At 39.9% G+C, this 19,708-nt stretch overlaps 2 protein-coding genes across 2 annotated transcripts in view; both read left to right on the top strand.

The window, feature by feature from the left end:
* Positions 1-5,237, top strand: part of afg1la (AFG1 like ATPase a) — an 8,338-nt gene extending 3,101 nt beyond the window's left edge. Inside the window, exons 5-13 of the mRNA XM_020627009.3 lie at positions 675-805; positions 906-1,005; positions 1,392-1,450; positions 1,548-1,630; positions 1,730-1,800; positions 2,393-2,493; positions 3,307-3,447; positions 3,525-3,635; positions 4,679-5,237. Coding sequence (XP_020482665.2) covers positions 675-805; positions 906-1,005; positions 1,392-1,450; positions 1,548-1,630; positions 1,730-1,800; positions 2,393-2,493; positions 3,307-3,447; positions 3,525-3,635; positions 4,679-4,816 — 935 coding nt within the window. The 3' untranslated portion in view covers positions 4,817-5,237. The remainder of the gene's footprint in view (positions 1-674; positions 806-905; positions 1,006-1,391; positions 1,451-1,547; positions 1,631-1,729; positions 1,801-2,392; positions 2,494-3,306; positions 3,448-3,524; positions 3,636-4,678) is intronic.
* Positions 5,238-7,611: 2,374 nt separating this feature from the next.
* foxo3a (forkhead box O3A) lies at positions 7,612-18,125 on the top strand. The gene is made up of 2 exons (XM_020627634.3): positions 7,612-9,356; positions 14,798-18,125. Exons 1-2 carry the CDS (start codon positions 8,802-8,804, stop codon positions 16,109-16,111), a joined length of 1,869 nt encoding a protein of 622 aa, XP_020483290.2. The 5' UTR covers positions 7,612-8,801; the 3' UTR covers positions 16,112-18,125.
* The last annotated feature ends 1,583 nt before the right edge of the window (positions 18,126-19,708 follow it).

Genomic DNA, 19,708 nt, shown 5'->3' on the forward strand with positions numbered 1-19,708 from the left:
GTACAAACCTTCCTGGTGTCACGGTCTCAGTGAGTGACATGCCCCCCTGCACACAAATGGATGGTTTTTCAGTGACATTTATGGTCTTGGTCTTGTCTCAGTCTGGCCCTTCCTTGGTCTTGGTCTTGGTCATAACTTGGTCTTTATCCTAAATGTCTCGGTCTTGGAGCACTCTGGTCTCGGGGATGTCTTGGTCTGGGTTAGTGTGGTCTTGATGGTCTCCCCTGTGGTAATCCTGCTGAAAAACAGAGAAACAACACCGTAAACCGACTTCATTGGTGTTTAATCTGATGAAAAAAGGCTCCGTAAAAACTGTTGTTATGTCTGCATGCTGCATGGACTTCTGAAACTTAAGACTTTATTTACCTACTCTTGATTATCATCTTTTCATAAAGGTAAATATAAAACTGTAGATTGAAGACCGAAAATGAACATTAGGTCGCTAATGGTCACTGTTTGTTTCTATTCAATTGAAAAGGAATCATTTCACAAGCCCGCTAACTAAACCATCACATAGATTTCTTTACAGTTAAACTCCAAACTGAGGAGCAGTGATGCTACATTTAGTGACCATGCTTGTTTATTGTTCTAAACTCATGTAACTGGTATTCATGTGTACTAACTTGAACCTCTCCGACATTGGGAATCATTTCCACTGTTTCGTTGGTCTTCAGGGATCCATCGGCTGAAACAAAGTATGCCAAAGAGGAAAGCAGGAAAAATGGCCAAATCCTACGACCCCATCGCTCCTGTTGCCAATGAGATTAGTGAAGAGGCGTGTCTGCTGTGTTTTGATGAGTTTCAGGTAATCTGTAATGTTTAAATGAACCGATGTGTAAACAGACGTTTACATTATTGATCTAAAGCTTTATCAATGGTAAATGAGTTTTTTCTACACATTACAGGTCACTGATATCGCTGATGCCATGATTCTGAAGCAGCTTTTTGAGAATCTGTTTCTGAAAGGTGTTGTTGTTGTGGCTACTTCGAATCGTCCACCTGTGGGTGAGGAACAAATGTTGCTACACATCTTCAACATGTTTTTGTGTCTCTTTGTCACAGCTGACCCTCAGTGTGTTTGGTCTTTTTTCAACAACTGATCATATCAACGTAGGATTTATTTTTAAAGTCTACAAATTAAGAATTGAAAGGAATTTTTTTTTTTTAAATGAATGTGTCTATGTAACTTATCAGTATCAGAGTTTGTCTGTTTTTAGTGTAATGAGCATTTCAATCTGTCATTTCAATTTTTAAGATATTTAATTTAAGCGTCCTTGGGTTTCATGAAAGGCGCTATATACATCTAAGTTATTATTATTATTATTATTATAATAATAATAATAATAATAAATATATTCAAACAGTTCTTTGCCCACTCTTCTTTCCCTCAGATTTGTATAAAAATGGGCTGCAGAGGGTGAACTTTGTCCCTTTTATTGCTGTGCTGCAGGTAAGAAAGGAGATATGTGTATTAAGAGAAAATTAGATTCAAGTCTTTTTTTTTTTGGTCACACCTGTTGTTAATGAATGTGATCTCTTACATGCAGAAATATTGCCAAACTCTCCGCCTCGACTCTGGGATAGATTACCGCAAAAGGAACAGACCGTCTGCTGGAAAACTCTACTTTCTGTAAGAAAGCGTTCGAGTGAAAACAGCAGTCATTGCATGACAAATTGTAAGACTTTTTTTTTTTTGTTTTGTTTGTTTTTAATGTTACATTTCTTGCAGCTCCAGGGAGCCAGATGTAGAAGCGACACTTGACAAGATGTTCGATGAGCTCGCCTTCAAGCAAAATGATAGTAAGTGAGCTCTTTGGCTGATCAGCTGATTTATCTGTGTTACCTTTCTTATAATTTGGTGTATTTGTTGTCCTGGGGCCCGTTTCAGAAAGAGGGTTACTCTCTGTCGAACCCTGAGCTCTGAGTTTTAGGTGGGAAACTCTTGAGTTTCCACTTCCAGAGCAGCAGATTTGAGTTTGTTCGCTCTCAACTCTGAGTAGGTTCACTTGGAGTTCAGCACTTTAAAAAGCCATCTTTAATGGAGCCTTGATACTACAGTTCACCATGGCAACAGGTGACAAAAAGAGGTTCTTTTACGTCCTCATACGGACACACGACGAGTATGAACAAACTTTACAGAATAAAAAGTTACTCTGCTGCTGAGGCAGAGGAGAGAGACGTGGTGTGGTAGAAAATTGCTGCTCGAGTCAGCATGTAAGTTTAAGTTTCATAGAAACTAACTCAGAGCTTAATTGACCTCTCTTTCTGGAACGGGCTTGCGTGACCTGACTTTCTGAAACTGAAAACTGGAGTTTTCTTCATTTCAGGGTTAACAGAATCAGGGTTTGCACTAAACTTGCTTTCTGAAACATGCCTCTGATTATCTTCACAGTAACACGACCAAGAGTCCTGAATGTTAACAACAGGAAAGTGCGTCTGAACAAAGCCTGTGGGACCATTGCAGACTGTACGTTTGAGGAGCTGTGTGATAGAGTAAGTCTCTCAAATGAATGTAAATATTTAGCAATATCTACAAAACTCTTTATGTGCATCAATATATTATAAGATTATAAGATTATTTGACCTTTTAATGGATTTATAAAAACAAAAGTCTGTCCTATTTTTGCTTTGCCTCTTCTTGTTAGTTAGCACTGTTTTTATGCTCACAATTGAAAGAAAATTAAATGGGAACTGAATTTAGAAACTATTAAGAATTTCTGTCACTGTTGGGACAGTTGTAAAGTTTATCTATCCATCGATTGTTACATTTGAACACATTTAGTCCCAGCATCTAAAATGTAAGATTTGCTTTCATTTTTTCTTCATTATCTTTGGAAATAATGATGAGTTTTAGTGTTTTTTGGGCTGTTGGATGGACTTTAAACACAGAAAATGTGTTTGGGCTGGAAACTTATGTTGTAGCCAAGACCACACTAACCAAGTCCAAGTCATACACGAGACCAGAATGCTCAGAGACCAAGACGAGACAGAGACCATAAATATCACTGATCATCCAGTGTGCAGGTTGCATGTCACTTAAAAACTGTGACACCGGGATAAAAAACATTATGCATGAATTGAAGATATTTATTCTTTTAGAAATGGCCATTTTCCTTCTAATCACAGTGATGACACAAAATAGCCTATCAGTGGTGGTCTTGACTGGACTTGCTTTATAATCCAGAGTCTGCCGAGACGAGACCTTCAAAAAGTGGTCTCGAGACCAAGACCGATTTCGAATATTACAACACTACTTGAAACGTGCATATAGGGTTATATAATGCTGTGATGATGTTAATGTTCCAGCCTTTAGGGGCCAGTGATTACCTGGAGATGTCCCGGCTGTTTGACACCATCTTTATCCGACACATTCCTCTACTCACCCTGAACAAGAAAACTCAGGCCAGGCGGCTCATAACGCTCGTGGATGCTCTCTACGACCACAAGGTACACTACTGATCCTCTACATATCTACTACACATTAACACTGTAATACCAAACATAAATGTTTTACGATGTCTCAGGTGCGGGTGGTGATTCTTGCAGACCATCCACTGGAGGATATTTTTGTACACGACGGGGATCATAGTCATGACGAGAGCCACATCCTGATGGACGATCTGGGGCTGAAAAGGGTGAGAGCGCAGACTCCGTTTTCACAGTTAAACCAGTTTTTCATGTTTGGGTGTGTCATTCCCTCGTAAATGTAGATTAGAAAGCTGGCAAGAGCTCTTGTTGAGTGGCGCTTTTAACACAAAGCACAAAGAGAGCCAGCCTTTATGTTCTCTGAAAAATCATCTCACCATGATCCATTCTAACCAGAACATTGTTGTTTTCTTGACAAACTACAGTATGATATTATGTCACAAATGATTTAGCTGTTTTTCAGTTGTAAATCACTTTTTCAGAGTTGATATCTTATTTAAAGCTTCTTGTTACATAGTTGAAACATTACTCCAAGTTTTCAGAATTTGAAGACTCTTTTTTTTTAGCCTTTATTGATAGGATCAATCAGCGGAAGACAAAAAATGTTGGGAGGACAGCGAGGGGTAGACATGCGTCATAGGGTCAGGGCCGGGAGTCGAACCTGTTGCAGATGTGTCGAGGACAGTAGCCTCTGCATGATGGGTGACTACTCTACCGACTGACTTAAACCAGCACACTGTGAACATTAATTTTTGAATTGTTTTATAATGTATAATAAACAAATCTATATCTCTGAATATATTTTCAAGAACTTTAAGAATTAAGTCAAATTATGGTACGTAAAAATGTAAAAACAACGCTGCAGAAATCCGAAATGGCAGACATACCGACAGAATCTGTCTGGAATCTGAGTGGTAAAGAACACTGGTGAGCAAGAAGGGGACGAAGATTGCACTGGTCGCATGGAACAAATGTCATCAGCCACGCCCACTCGCTCAGGGCTAATTGTCCTGAATATCACCTACTGCGTTCACACATTGTCTCTCCCCAATTTAATGCAGACATTTTTTTAGGGAAAATTCCCGGTATAGTCCGGGGATGAAAAGCTAGGCTGTTTGGGGTCACACATGCAGCTCACCCAAAAACTTCCAGAGAAATGTTCAGTGCATGTGTGAAAACAGCTATAAACATAAAGAATAGTTTTATTAAAGGTGTGAATTAAAAAAAATTCTAATACCTGGTGGGTCAACAGGAAGACGCCAGCGGTCTGTCGATATTCAGCGGAGAAGAGGAACGATTTGCCTTCCAGAGGACAGTGTCTCGACTCACAGAGATGCAGACTGAGGAGTACTGGCTCGAAGGAGACAGAAGCACCAAACCACAGGCGTAACATTCAGAAAACTCCACCATTTAACACAACCTCCATAAACTGTTCTCTGCTCTGCCAAACTCACACAGACTGAACAATACTCCCATTATGGAACTCCTTCACAGTACGTGTGCAGAAACTGTACAGAGAATATTTATTGAAATCTTAACGCCTTTTATGACTTTATTGTGACATTGCACTTTATGGATAATTTTTAAGGTGTCATATTGCTTTTAATCATATAGTGGTCCAACTATATTTGCCTGTTTAAATCTGTGCAGAAGAGATGCACAACTTGAAGAAATGGATTCCTTAAGGACTTGTTTTGAAGATTTTACATTTTAATCTTTGAGCTACGTACTGTTTTATCAAATGTAAAAAACATATCTCAACGAGTTATTCATGATTCTCATACATGCTTCAATACAATGGTGCAACAGTGGTTCACAAAGTGAAAGCAGTTTTTTTTTTCCATTCCTGATGGATGCTGCGAACTGGACAATACTGCATTTGTTACTTTTTTATCTGTTGGATGGAAAAGGGCAAACAAATGTATCACAGGGCTTCCAGGTGGTGCTATAATCTTATGAGTCTGTCTACATTCATGAAGATATTATTTTTTTCTGAGGTCAAAATTGTCCTTTTTCTTTTAATGAATAGCTATTTGTATGGGACAAGTACTGTTTGTTTTGGGTAAACTGCCACACGCCGCTGCATTTATACCTCATTTTCAAAGTCCTTCTAAAAAAAAAAACAACAAGGCAGGGTGTCAAACTCACACTACAAGCAATGTGCATCAAGAGCATGCAAAAAAATGCACAGAACGATATATTTGATTGATATATTCTTTATTTAATTACTAAGCTTTACACTCTTGCCTTCAAAATCAAAGGAGGCACCGGGTAATTACAAGTACTAAAAAAAACTTTAATCAGCTGTACATGTAAAAAGAGTTTTATTGGTATAAAAGGACAGCTGTAGGTGTTTTGTTTTGTTCATTTTTGGGTTTTATTTGGCAGAAGGTCCAGTAGAAATCTTTATTTTTGACAGTAAACGTTAAAACATTAGCAGTCAGCTGATTTATTTTACAACAAAACATTTAGTATTATTGTAATTATGTTATCAGTCAGTGTTTCATTCACATTTCCTGTAAATCTCTTTTCACACTTCAGGAAATCCTTGGAAAAGCTTCTTTATTTGTTGAAGCCGATGTGGTGGCCAAGATTTTACAAATACCAAAGTCAAATACAAATCCTCAATTCCAATTCCAACCCCTGAATAAATGTAAGAGCCACCAAAAAAAGTTTGTGGTTATGTACATTTTCCAAACGTTTTTGTTTTTTTGTCTGTATGAATTAGTATTAAATGCGTTCATTCTTTATTTAAGAAACGACTGAACATGAAAATGTTTAGTCCCAAAAACAACAACAACAAATCATGAGAATCAGCCTTTTAAACCCTTCATTTCTTGTGTTTAACTGCAGAATGAAAATTCTGTATCAGATCATACTAAGGTTGGGAACTGTTTCTATTTGTAGCTACAAAAAAAATGTAAGTCAGAAAATGAAGTGTACAGACTTTGATGGGAGTCAGCAATTGACTTTTTTGACACATTCATTTACTGTTTTTTTAAACAGTAAACTTAAGCTATTCATTAAACTTCAATATTCAGTACCATGTTGAGTTTTCGTTGTTACCACGGAAGACATTAAGGTCCCTTCATATTACATAGAGACCCAATGATTCCTGAGGAAAAGGAACTCATAATTGCAGCCTCTATCTCCCTTACTACTTTTTGAGACTTAGAGTACCACTTGTAAGCCAGCATTCTGGGAGTGCAATATTACAGAGGGGTAATAGGGAACTTTGAACTATTTAAGATATGAGAGTGGCCTTTAAGCGGTTTGTAGGTCAAAGTAAGGATTTTATAGTTTATTCTAGACTTCTAGGGAGCTAGTGCAGAGGTGCTTTGCTCAAGGGCTCTTAGGCAGTGCTCAGGAAGCAATCTTGCAACTCCAGACTAGTTCCGTGCTGGGACATGAATCGGCGACCCTCTGTTCCCCAACCCAAGTCCCTACAGACTGCACTACTGCTGCCCAAAACTGAGCTACTGTCGTCCCATATTACAGTTAACTTGTTGGTTTCCTATTGGTTTATTTATACGTATAACTGAGTATAATTTTACAATGTTACAATTCACTTAGCAGACACTTTTATCCAAAGCGACGTACATCAGAGAGTAAGTACAACACTAATCCATTCATACACAGCCACTGAAGCAGCAGGAGCAATGCAGGGTTAAGTGTCTTGCCCAAGGACACGTCGGACATGTTGCTCAGCTGGGGATCGAACCCTCAACCTTTCAGCCACCCCATCATCTACATAACAACAATAATACATTTGACTGTGTCTAACTTTTTAATATTTCCTTCAGAGGATGCATATATAAGATGAATGGAAAAGGTTCAAGCACTGAGCCTTGTGGAACTCCACGAATAACTTTGGCATTGCATACAGGGCTAATCATTAATGTGTACAATTGATCTGATAAATAGGATTTAAACTAAGTTAATGCGATTCCTTTAATTAAGGAATCCAATTAAGTGTTCCAGTGTCCATAGCAGGATGTGATGCTCAGTTGTGTCAAATGCCACACTTAGATCTAACAGGAAGAGTAAAGAGATAAGTCCTCTGTGTTAAGAAATTAGGATGTCATGTAAAAGAAAGGGGACATGTTGTTGGAATTAGGTCTAAGAGAGAGGTATATATATATATATATATATATTACACAATATCAGTGAAGCAAGAAATTGCCAAATAAGCAAGATATAAATTAAAGTATTTTCTGATTATTTTATTTTAGAGCGTTAAGTATAACGACTTATTATATAGGATCAATTACTTTGGTTAAAACAGGCTGGAAAAAGGCTATTTTAACAATTGAAAAAAACATGTTCTTGATACGTCTTAAATACTGGTTATGTTTTATGGCCGCAAATTTCCTCTTACGACAACTTACAGTCAAAGTGCACAAAATGCATATAAATGCTACTGATTCTCCTTTATCAATAAATCACATTACAGTCGTAGTAGTATTTTGTAGTGCAAGAGACTGTTCTGTGAACACGGTGATGTCACCGGCCTGCAGACATCCCCACACTGTCACTTTAATTTCAGTGCAGTCCAGGGGGCAGGATCGTGTGGATTTTTTTTTCCTCTTCTTGGACTCGCAGCGTTTGCGCGAAGCACAGCAGCAGCAGCAGATTGAATGAAGTGTGTTTGCAGGCAGCTGGCCTCACGGAGGACACCGTGCTGGCCTGTTAAATGCCAGAGATGTTCCGCGAGAATGCATCGGTGCTTTTTTCATTCTAGGACGAGGTATTTGAGTCTCGCGTAGCTCCGTGGTTTTTTTTTTTTTTAAAGAAGAAAAGGACGAGCTGCAGGGCCTTGAGAAAGCAATCTCCGCCTTGGATGGTATCTGGACAGCAGGCGACTGGCAGCTCTCTGCACGGATGATAAAAAAAAAAAACTTGGGAAAGGAAATGGTCAAGATGGCAGCTGTGTGCGGAGAGATAAAGCTGATGTGGTGACATTATGGTGTAGTAATTTACATGTTCTTTGGCATGCACGACGCAGGATCGCGGTGCAGGACGCGGGCGCTTGTGAAGGAACGCCGTTTGGATTCCTCTAAGAAGACTGGCTCTTCCTCCATTTAACTCCACATTTCGCGAAATTGCAATGCATGTTGACCAGGGTGTGGGCTGTGCAGGAGAAAAGGCAATGTTTTGTTAACGCTGGTCAGCCCCGATCGGATCTGTGTGCTGCGGATAGACGCCTTGCTGGAGGATAGAAGAACGGACACGTGCTGGGACTGGGCTGCAGGCTGGGCATTTGCATACTGTGCATAGTAAATAAACTGCCTCTGTAGCCTGCACACAACATTGATGGAATGCGACCTGAGTGATTTTATAACCCTTTGTGCAGCGACCGAGATATTGCGAGGAACATGGCTGAGGCTCCACTCGATGGCAACGAGCCCCCCTTAAACGTTGAGATAGATCCGGATTTCGAGCCTCAGAAGCGGCCGCGGTCCTGCACTTGGCCGCTGCCCCGTCCGGAGTCTGGTGCGGGCAAACCCGGGACAAATGACACTGACGTAATCCCTGAAGAAGAGGATGATGAGGGGGGCAGCACTGAGAGCGGGGACGCGCAAAAATCCAGCGGTGGTAGTGGTTTTGCACCCCGGGAGGCGAGCAGCAGCTCCATCTCCCAGCCCGTGGAGGTCCAGCGGGGTCCCAGCCTGGAGGAGGCCGCCGACGGTTCGCCTTCCTCGGCACAGATCCCCACAGCGGCTCTGGGTGGCTCTGCCTCCCAGCAGCTGAGGAAGTCCTCCGCCCGCAGGAACGCCTGGGGCAATTACTCCTATGCAGACCTCATTACCCAAGCCATCGAGAGCTCCCCCGAGAAGAGGCTGACCTTGTCCCAAATCTATGACTGGATGGTGAGGTCTGTGCCATATTTCAAGGACAAAGGCGACAGCAACAGCTCTGCTGGCTGGAAGGTGAGCGGTAACATGCTGCTGCTGTCATCAAAACAAAGACCATACTGTGGTCATGTAAAAACACATGCAAACTCACATACTTAATCTTTTAATGGAGGGGATGGAGGAGGGTACACATTCAGGTTGAGTTAAAAGAAGACACCGCCAGAGTAAATGCATTTATTTATTTTAGGTTATAGTTTAAGGTTCATTATTTGGGTCTCATCATTATAAATTTGGGTTACTATGAGGAATTTTGAGTCCCGTTGTGTATTTGAAGGTATATATATATATATTTAGGTATATGCTAAGGCACAATTTGACATATTTTGGTGTGGATGTTGAGTATTAGGTTTATGATGCATATTTTGGTGTTTGAAACACATTATAGGGCATATTTGAGTCTCATTATTCAGTATAAGGTTCATTATCTGAATGATTTGTTTGCTTAGTTAGTTCTTGTGTGTATTGCAAGATAGGTGTAGGTACATTATTTTGTCATTATCATTGTTTTGGTTTATTAAAAGCCACATAGTTTTTAGGTTGATTTTAAGGCATTTGTAATTATTTTAGTCTTATTCCAAGGCATATTCAGGTGTCATTTTATTCATGTGCATTAATTATGTTCATAAGGCATATATCTAGATGTTAGAGAAGGGTTAACCAAAAGGGAATTTGGTGTTGTGTGGCTGTCTGGCAAGCACATGGTCTTAAATGACAAATGTCCCAAGTTGTTGTCACATTTCCGGGCTGTAATAATGTATGCATCAAATTGAAAGAAGAAGAAAAAGAGGCAGAGTAAGCTCTAGTATGCTGTAAAAACAGTGTATGAGAGTCGAGACTCAAAGCAGGCGATGCAAAGTGTATTTCACTTTCAGACTAACTGCTCATGCTGCAGCAGCAGCTGAGGGGCTTCTTACAAGCTTCAGTGGGGCCCTGCTTCTGTTTGATTTTAAGGATTAGTCCGGCCTGGAAAACCAATTCATCTGTCATGGAATCAAGTCTGATGAAAGCTTTGAGCTTTGCAGGATTTAGATGGTGGGGGTAGAAAAACTCTGGAAATAGGTTTGTAATCCTGCACAACTGTGGATGTGTGATTCAGGCTGATTCCAGGAGTTTCTTCATGAAGAAATTACAGTCAAGACAGTGTTTTAAATCTTAACATAATGATGGTAATTGTAGTAAGAAATACGGACAGTGTGTTGGGAAACTAATTGACACTAATAGCTGATTAGCATGCACAGAATCAGCTGGTTACGTGATGCTTCAGATTAGTGGCGGTCGGTTTTCATTCATGTTTGTGTGCTTGTTCGCCACCAGATGCAGTCAGGGGCTGCAGGCAAATAGTGGCATGCAGAAGAAAGGGTTAAACTAAGGGTTTCTGAATTGCTGACATATGCATTTCTGAGGAGATGCTTTTGTAGCTGTGTGACATTCAACAATGAGTTAAAATTTGGTCAACGGTAAGAGGTACTGTGTGCAACAAATGTAAGGTATCGGCATAAAAGCAGTAATGCAGCACAATATTTTGGATTCCTCACTTGGGCAGTCTGTATAACCCTCTTCTTGCATCCAAAGCTATTCATTTTGCTAAATGTATATAAGACCAATACCCTCGTCAGTCCTACGTTATTGCTTTACAGGTTGTAAATCCAGACCTGTCACACTTCCCAATACAGTCGCTAACCAGTATAAAACCAGATTCCATAACAACAATCTATGTGTAGCTCCAACCTGAGGTTAGATATCCTCTCTTGTTGTGAATCCAAACAGCTCCAGTAGAGATGACCAGCGACTCAGCTCGGCCCTGCTGTGTGCCACCCTGTCTTTTTTTCAAGTGGCTCGGGCACAAGAATCAATCAGCTGACTATAAATTATGTAGGTCAATGTGTGGCAGTGTGTGTGTGTATGTGTGTGTGTGTGTGTGTGTGTGTGAGAGAGAGAGAAGCTCAGTGTTTCTCTTTGGATCCGGCTCTGGCTAAACTGGCATCACTCCAGTCCTCCGCTCAGAACGAGGCTTTGCTCAAAGGGTGCTGCTGCTGCAGCGCTGCTATGGCTGCGTGGGGGAGGGGCAGACAGGAGTAGCTCTTTGTGATTTATCTTTGATAGCTGTATGGCTCCTGCTGGATCTACCTGAGCAGCATTCAGAGAATTTACATCATCTCTGAAGCTCTTCGGATACAAATAATGTCCACTCGATTTTTTTTTTTTTAACCAGCATGCCTGGTTGTGTCAGCTAAGCACTTATACACTGTTTGTTTTGTCACCCAGAATATAACAGGAATGTTGTGTTTTGCACATATAGCCCAGGATAAGTATTTACTTAATACCACAGCAAACTTGAAATAGCTTGAAATACAAGGAAGACATATAAAAAAAAACTCTGTAATAAACACATCTGTGCAATTAACCAGTCGCGCTTTGTTTAATGAAAGAGGGGCCAATTTTATCCTTGGGCCTTTTTCTAATGTTTTAAACATCATTATTGTACAGTTCAGTGTAATTTACAAAGTGAAACTGCTGGTTTGCCCGTGTGCTGTACCATTACACAATCCAATACACTAAGACAACAATTTATGGTCTCATTGTTGACTATAGCATTGATTAAAAACCTCTCTGACAGGCTCATCCAGAGTGCAAGCCTCACAAAGGTTCATTTATTTATTGCAGAGCTGTGGTATTGGATTTCATTGGACTGAGCAGGACAGGTGTTACTTTATTGTGTCAACCCTCTCATGTCTTTAAAGATGAAGTCAGTACATTTCAGCATTTATAAAGTACTGCTGTTCAGCCCCACATGAGAAGTGTTTTATCAGACATTATGTGTGGCAGTACTATCCCTTAAGTACACCTATAAACATGCTCTTTTTCTAATGTCATTAAATACAACTTATCACTCATTCTGCTGAAAATAGGCCGTATCAAACATGGGACAGTTTAGGTTGCTTTGGCGGAACATCTGTATACCTGTGACATTTTGAGCACTTCTCTTCCTTTTTGCACTCTTTATCAAACAATCCAATATTAATCTATTTTTTTTTATTGACTTTGCTAATGGCGATGGACAATATTACACCCAATGAGAAAAGCGAAGTGTTGGTTGAAGCCACTTTGAGGCAGGGTGAGTAAAAGATCAGGTTACAGGTTAAGGTTGGCGATACATTACTTTTCTCATTATCAACAAAAAGACCAAAACTAACAGTCTGTCCTACTAACAAGAATCATCTGTGTAGCAAGAGCTGATATGATTGTTTATTTCTGTGTGGAATAGGAACAAAACTTTTGCACTGGGTCACATGTTATTTTGTAACAGTAATGGGCACTGTAGTTACTTTTCAGTTAAGTGTAATACACAATCCTTACACTGTCAATACTCACTAATGCTTAATGACTTGATGCTATTAAAAAGTCCCAAACAAATTAACTTTCACAATTTTTTTAAATAACCAAACTATCGAGTAAGCTGCTGTAGGAGATTACTGAGGTTTTTTTGTAAAACTGGCTAAATATTTGATAATGTTTTTAAATAAATAATTTGACACTGCTGACAAAAAGCTACTTAGCTTTGCCTATTAGTAAAACATTGGGCAACCGGAAACAAAAACGATTGGCCCTGCCCCTAAATTAAATTTACAATTTTTGAATAAAAAAAACATTATTAAAATGCTTTCCCAGATTAAAAAGGCACTGGTATCAGATTTTGTTACCTACTGAGTTCTGAAAAAGTGTGAATTATTGTTAGTGAGCAACAGCTAACCGGCTACTGCTAACTTAATATGTTCTCTAAGGACTTGAGGTATCAATATTCTTTTGTTACTTTTAATAGAATTACTAAAATCTACACGTACACTGCTATTGTAGTAAATAACAGCTTTTTTTTTTTTTTTTAAACTGACTATATTAATTACCTGTTTTTATATTATAAGTATTTGCAAACAGCGAAACCCCCAGCCTGGCCTTTTCTTTTCACACATGCTATTTTTTATTAGCATTTTTGTGTAGAATCTGTAGATTACTAAACAAAATGTCCCTTTTTGATTTGTGAGCTTTCAAGGTTTTGGTAAGCAACTGGTTGTTACCTTTGGACAGATCCTGGATAACTGTTAGCAAGCAGCTTGCTAACTGGCTGCTGGCCGTAGCTTCGTATTGTAGAGTCTTGAGAGTGGTATTTCTTTTCTCCTCTAACTCTCTACAATATGTCTTTCCCAGGCCTCTATGTAATATTATAAACATATTTATATATATTTGAATTCACCTTTTATAAAGATTTTGTATTCAGAAGAAAATAATTGGGCTACAGTGTAGAGAAGTGCTTATGTCCTGACAGATGAACTAACACACTACCGCAGTTTCAAACTTTTTGTGGGATTTTACTTAAAATAATCTAAAATACAGCAACACATAACCTTATTTTTTTAAAGTCAGAACTTTAACCTTATTAGGAGATCATTGCTTAATTCTGAGTGATTAGCAAAAGCCTGATGAAGGGAGGTTGTGCGCAAAATGTCACTCTGGTGCTGTATTCAATAAGTGGATATTGGAGCCATTCATTGTCTGTTTTATTAGCAAAATAGTATAACAGTTAAATTTTATTTGTGTTGTGTGGTAATGAGCATAAAAAAATGTGTAGGCTACCTGAATTTTTTTTGTTCTTAGAGTCACATGTGTTTGGTTGTTGTAAGTGATGAAAGTGTTTGGTTGTGTTTGGCCTAATCCCTTAATTGGCTTGACGCAAGGGCTTTGCTAGAAGTTTGATCTCAGCGGGTCATTCCATTGACTCGTTGCCTTCAGACAAGAACAGTGACCGATGCTCATTTGTGATCTCTGTCACCACAAAGCAACCTTATTTACAGCTGCCTTTATAGGATTCATACTGTGTAGGACGTGCACACATGTGAGCAGATGTACTTACTGTAGATGTACTGTGTTTAGCTTGTTTTAGCGTTTGTTTAGTTTAATCTTCGGATAGATGGATTTAAATGGAAACTCAAGTTTACTCAAGTTAATTCAAGCTTAAGAGAATTATGCTGGACCCTCTCCCGGTGAAGCTTTCCTTTGGGCTGCAGAGATAACTGCAGTTTTCTCCTTGTGTTACAGCAGGGTGACTTACTGAAGGCCAGTCGCGCAGACTCCAGCTGTTTAATTTTGTACATGGTTGGGAACATCTCCAGGGAAATCCTGTAGACCTTTCTGAGCAGCCAGAAATAGGTCACAGTGTGAGGTGCAAAAAAGAAGAAGCGTCTATTAAAAAACACTGCAGTGCTAGTGTTGTTGATTGTTGCGAGAGTATAGCAAAAGCAACTATGAAATTGGATATTCTGTTCGTTCCCTCATTTTTGAAATATTTGCCTATGCAGATAATCTTTCACAGAAGCATATTTAATTATACTAATCAGCTCTAATGGCCAAGTATTTGTAGGCATAAAACCATTTATTGATTGCTCTCTTTTGTTTCATTGCAGAACTCCATCCGACACAATCTGTCCCTCCATAGTCGTTTTGTGAAGGTCCAGAATGAAGGAACGGGGAAAAGCTCCTGGTGGATGGTCAACCCGGAAGGTGGGAAAGGAGGCAAAGCTCCCAGAAGACGCGCTGTATCGATGGATAACAGCAAGTACATCAAAGGAGCCCGAGGACGTGCCACCAAGAAGAAAGCCTCGCTGCAGGCAGCTCAAGACGGCAGCTCAGAGAGCACATCCAGCCTCTCCAAATGGACAGGAAGTCCGACCTCACGCAGCAGCGACGAGCTAGACGCCTGGACAGACTTCCGCTCCCGGACCAATTCCAATGCCAGCACACTCAGCGGCCGTCTGTCCCCAATCCTGGCCAACCTCGAACTGGACGAGGTGCCTGATGATGATTCACCCCTCTCCCCAATGCTGTACTCCAGTCCCAGCAGCATGTCCCCGTCCACAGGTCCCACGGGCCTCTCAGACCTGGCAGGTACCATGAACCTCAACGACGGGCTCTCTGACAACCTAATGGACGACCTTTTAGACAATATCAGCCTGACAGCGTCCCAGCAGCCTCCTCCTGGAGAGGAAGACAACGGAGCCAACGGTCAGGGGAGCTCAGTGTTTACCTTCAGCTGCTCAGGAAGCAGTCTGGGTAGCCCCTCTGGCAGCTATGGGCCTAACCCTCTTTTTAGCCCGCCGTCCATCACAAGCCTGCGCCAATCACCAATGCAGACCATCCAGGAGAACAAGCAGACCACCTTCTCCTGCATCTCTCACTTCAGTGACCACCAGACCCTGCAGGATCTTCTCAGCCTGGACTCCCACGGCCACAGCAACGTCATGCTCACCCAGTCTGACCCACTGATGTCGCAGGCTAGCACCGCCATCGCCCTGCAGAACTCCAGACGAAACGCCATGCTGCTCCGCAAAGACCACATGTTGGTGAACCACACTGGTGCTGGTCAGGGCCAAAGCTCTTCAGTGCCTGGTTGGCAAGCTGGCTTGTCAACCTCTGACACCGACGCTGGACACCGCGATGCCAAGCAACCGCTCCTGAAGTCTCCCAGCAAGAACACCTCTATGCAGCTTGGCTCTGGCTTGTCCGGCCAGGACCGCTTTCCCGCTGATCTGGACCTCGACGTGTTCAACGGCAGTCTGGAGTGTGACATGGACTCCATCATCCGCAATGAACTGATGGACGCAGATTGCCTGGACCTCAGCTTTGACTCCCGCCTCACCTCTGCCCAGAACGGCAACAGGAATTCAGGAAGCTTTTCCAGCTCAAAACAGACCTCCCCTCACAGCTGGGTCCCAAGCTGAGAAGCTCTGTCAGAGCTGTGGTATGAAAAAAAGGGGTGGGGTGTAAATTGGAGTTCATTGTCCTGCATTGTGCAACTAGAGGGAAAATATGTTAACGTGTATTCATGTAGTATTTTTTCTGTTATTTCTTATGTGAGGCATTAAGTTTGGTACTGTATTCAAGTGTCAAAGACACACAATGGTGTCTTCAAAGAGGAGAAAAAAATCTTTCAAAAGATCAATGCCTAGGCGGTGTGAACAACAGTATTGACTGGAATGGAAATACAGGACATTTTGTTTAAATATATGAAAAGCATCAACTCGTGTTAGTCTCAGGGAATCACTCAAACAGTATCACTAAGTGATATATGAAACTGAAGATGAATTATGTTTCCACCCTGCTTTCTCTCCTCTTTCACACCCTTTCATACCTACAACAACATTTTTGCCAAACCAGCTGTCAGCCTGTTGTGACTGACGGCCTGTTTACAGAAATAAGCTGCAGAGAATGTTACATTATTACGTTCCAGTGGAGGATACTTGACATGCTTTTTATTTTTCAAAGTTTCTTTGAAAGACGTAGCCTGAATGGACTAAACGTTTGAAAAAAATCAAGTGTTAATGAAAAGCTTTTTTTTCCCATGATGCACAGAGTCACACACACACCAAATATCAATCTGTAGAGGTTAAAATGTTATCAAGATGTGAACTGATCTACATTGTGGTTTTTGTATGTAATGTTTTATTTTCATTTAGTAAATTTTACCCTGTGATTTTAGTGACATTACTGTGAATATTCCTTCTAAAGAGGTGCATTACTGAAGTCTTGATAATATGGTGTTTCTGCTGCAGATCCCTTTTCACCATCTCCCCCCCTCCTCCTCCTCCTCCTCCTCCTCCTCTTTCTCTCCTACTTACTGCAATATTGGAAGTACAGCTCGGTATAGAGATTTAAAAACCATGTTGAGCAGGAAGCGACATTGTTTAGCTATAGATGACATCATTTAGCAAACACTTAAGACTATTTGGATTAAATTAACCACCCATACAGAGTCCACAGCACTCTACTACGATATTTTGGTGTTTGTTAATTTGAAGGAGTTCTTGGTGCTATGAATAAGAAGATAGCAGGGAGTGGCTACAGACAGAGCAGCATGACTAGCCTCCCCCTTGTTATCAGCACTAGAGCAGGTGCTGGAAAAAATCTAAGTGTTTCCAACCCTGTGAGAGGAGGTCGTGTAGTATCTTAGAGCCATCTTTGCCATTTAAGAAAGAAAAAAACCCACTATTTTAAATATTGCCAAAATATTTCTGCATTTATAGTGGAAATAAGAGGATATACAGTGTATAAATATAAGAGGCCTGTGCTATAAGGGCAAAAAACATCAGCACAGTTTTTGTAGGAACAGCAGGATGATTTTTTTTTTTTTTTTTTTTTAAGTTTACATTTTTATCAGCTGGTAATTTTTTCCACTGAATTTCTCTTTTGTTTGCAATCTTGACATGTATTTATTTCCTTATCCACATGAACATATGTTACGCTTTAACCATATGTCGTGTGGCTGAGCTTTCTAAAGGCACTTTTGTTGTAATGGCCTGTTTGACATTTTGACCTGCCCATTCCTTATTGATTAGGACAACACTGCACTGAAAATGGTGCCTGAACTAGCACTTACCATTAGAGTTATTTAGAGAATCGAAATATTCTGCCCTGTTTAAAATGAACTGGACAATTTTATTACATGTTTGATTTTACTAGATACATCATGCACAAAGATGATAATATCCCTATAGTACCTTCATGAGGATGATTCATCCAAAAAAAACAAAAAAACATACTCACTTAAAGCCTAATTATTACGCATTAATTTTGAGTAACATCCACTGCCAATGTTCCAGCTCCATCTACTCCTATTGCTCCTACAAAACAGAAAAAAGAGAGACATAAAGTTGTCATTGCCAGTTGTAAATCCTATTCCTATCTTGGTTGTATCAGAGATGGTGCATGTAAATAAAGCTTAAAGAACCACTGAAATTCTGGACTTCTCTTTTTATTTACCTTTGTTTTATTTCTGTCCCTAGAGGAATTGCACACGACTGCAGAATTGACTCTGCAGTGATAGTGGAGCTGATTTTCTATTGGAGAATAACATTTTGAGCGAAGAGCCAATCACACTCTGTTTCCAAGAGGAATGGACGCACTAACATTTGTGTATGAATGTGTGACTGCTGAGGTACTTGCAGCTTAATAGCTGTTGCACTTTGCTCAGTTTTAAACCGACATACTGTTATTGTTTGAAATTCGTATTTACCGTTGAAATTGTAGTAGGTAAATAAAAAAGCCAACAGCACTGACATCATCATTCTAGCAAAAGGACTGCAGTGTAACATTGGTGCCCCCTGCAGGTTAAATGTAGCCACTGCTTGGCTGCTTGTTTCCATGGTCACACCACAACAAGTCAGGAAGTGGAAGCAGACATTTGACAGGATTTAGGGAAATCTATTCTTTCAATATTTGGATTTCTGTCTTTCTGAACGTATGACTGTATACAGAGAAGGTATGCCATGTCTGAGAGGTACAAAGTCTCATCCTCTGTTAAAATGCAGCAGATGGAGGCAGAACTATCACAGCAAATCTCAGCACTTAAAGCAGAGATTGAAGAGAGTGGATTTTCCAGAGGGGCAGCGCCCTACAGGTGTGGAAGGTATGGAAGCTTCGTTTACTTTGTATTAGGGCAGAGTTTTTGAGATATGAGGGCTGGGGAATATATTGAGATTTTGAGATATATCGGTATATTTTCAAATGAGCTATAAGTTAAGACAATATTGTTTTTAAGGATTTATTATATGTTGTGTAAAAAATAGCTTTATACATTTCTTCTGTACATCCACCAGTTCGCCTATCTATCCTCTCAGTTTCTGTCCCTCTTCACCCTGTTCTGCCTCTCAATAACTTAATAAACCGCCAAAATAACAAAATACACAATGTGTGTGTATTATGCAGTAAATAAACTATTTTGTTTATTTTGTTTAAGGAGCATGTTATTTAATGTGATTGGTTTTTTTTTATTATTTCATAACCAGGTAATTTATTTTTATGGTCACCTTGATATGGTCACCTTGGAATTGCGCAGCTGGCTGTGAATTTTGGCATTTTGCCCTGAGTTTTTAAGACGTGTACTGATTCATTTTGTAACATCATAACTTTTATGGATGTCCACCATTGTCCAAAATGTTACAACAAAATAAAACCAGCCTGGTTCATTCTTATTTGCATGCTTAAGTGCTATGTTGGCACACCGTTAACAATATTTAGAGTGCAATTTAGTTCAAAAGGGTTTTAATGGTATTAATATAAAAGAAAACAACCAAGAAACAATTTCTCTATATTTAGGACAGTACAAAATGACAGTAATATCAGTACATTGTAAATTAGCATACCGTATCAGTACCTAGTCACTAAAAAACTTTACTTTTGTTTATTGCTTAGACTTTATGGTTACAAAATAGTAGCCTATTGCCAAAACCATTGTTTATTACGATCTGGTCTAAAACCTGACTGAAAAAAAATCAAATTAGTTGTTCACGGCAAAAAAGTTATTTAACTTGTGAAAAACA

The sequence above is a fragment of the Labrus bergylta genome, chromosome 18 (genome assembly GCF_963930695.1).
Source record: "Labrus bergylta chromosome 18, fLabBer1.1, whole genome shotgun sequence".
Lineage (NCBI taxonomy): Eukaryota > Metazoa > Chordata > Actinopteri > Labriformes > Labridae > Labrus > Labrus bergylta.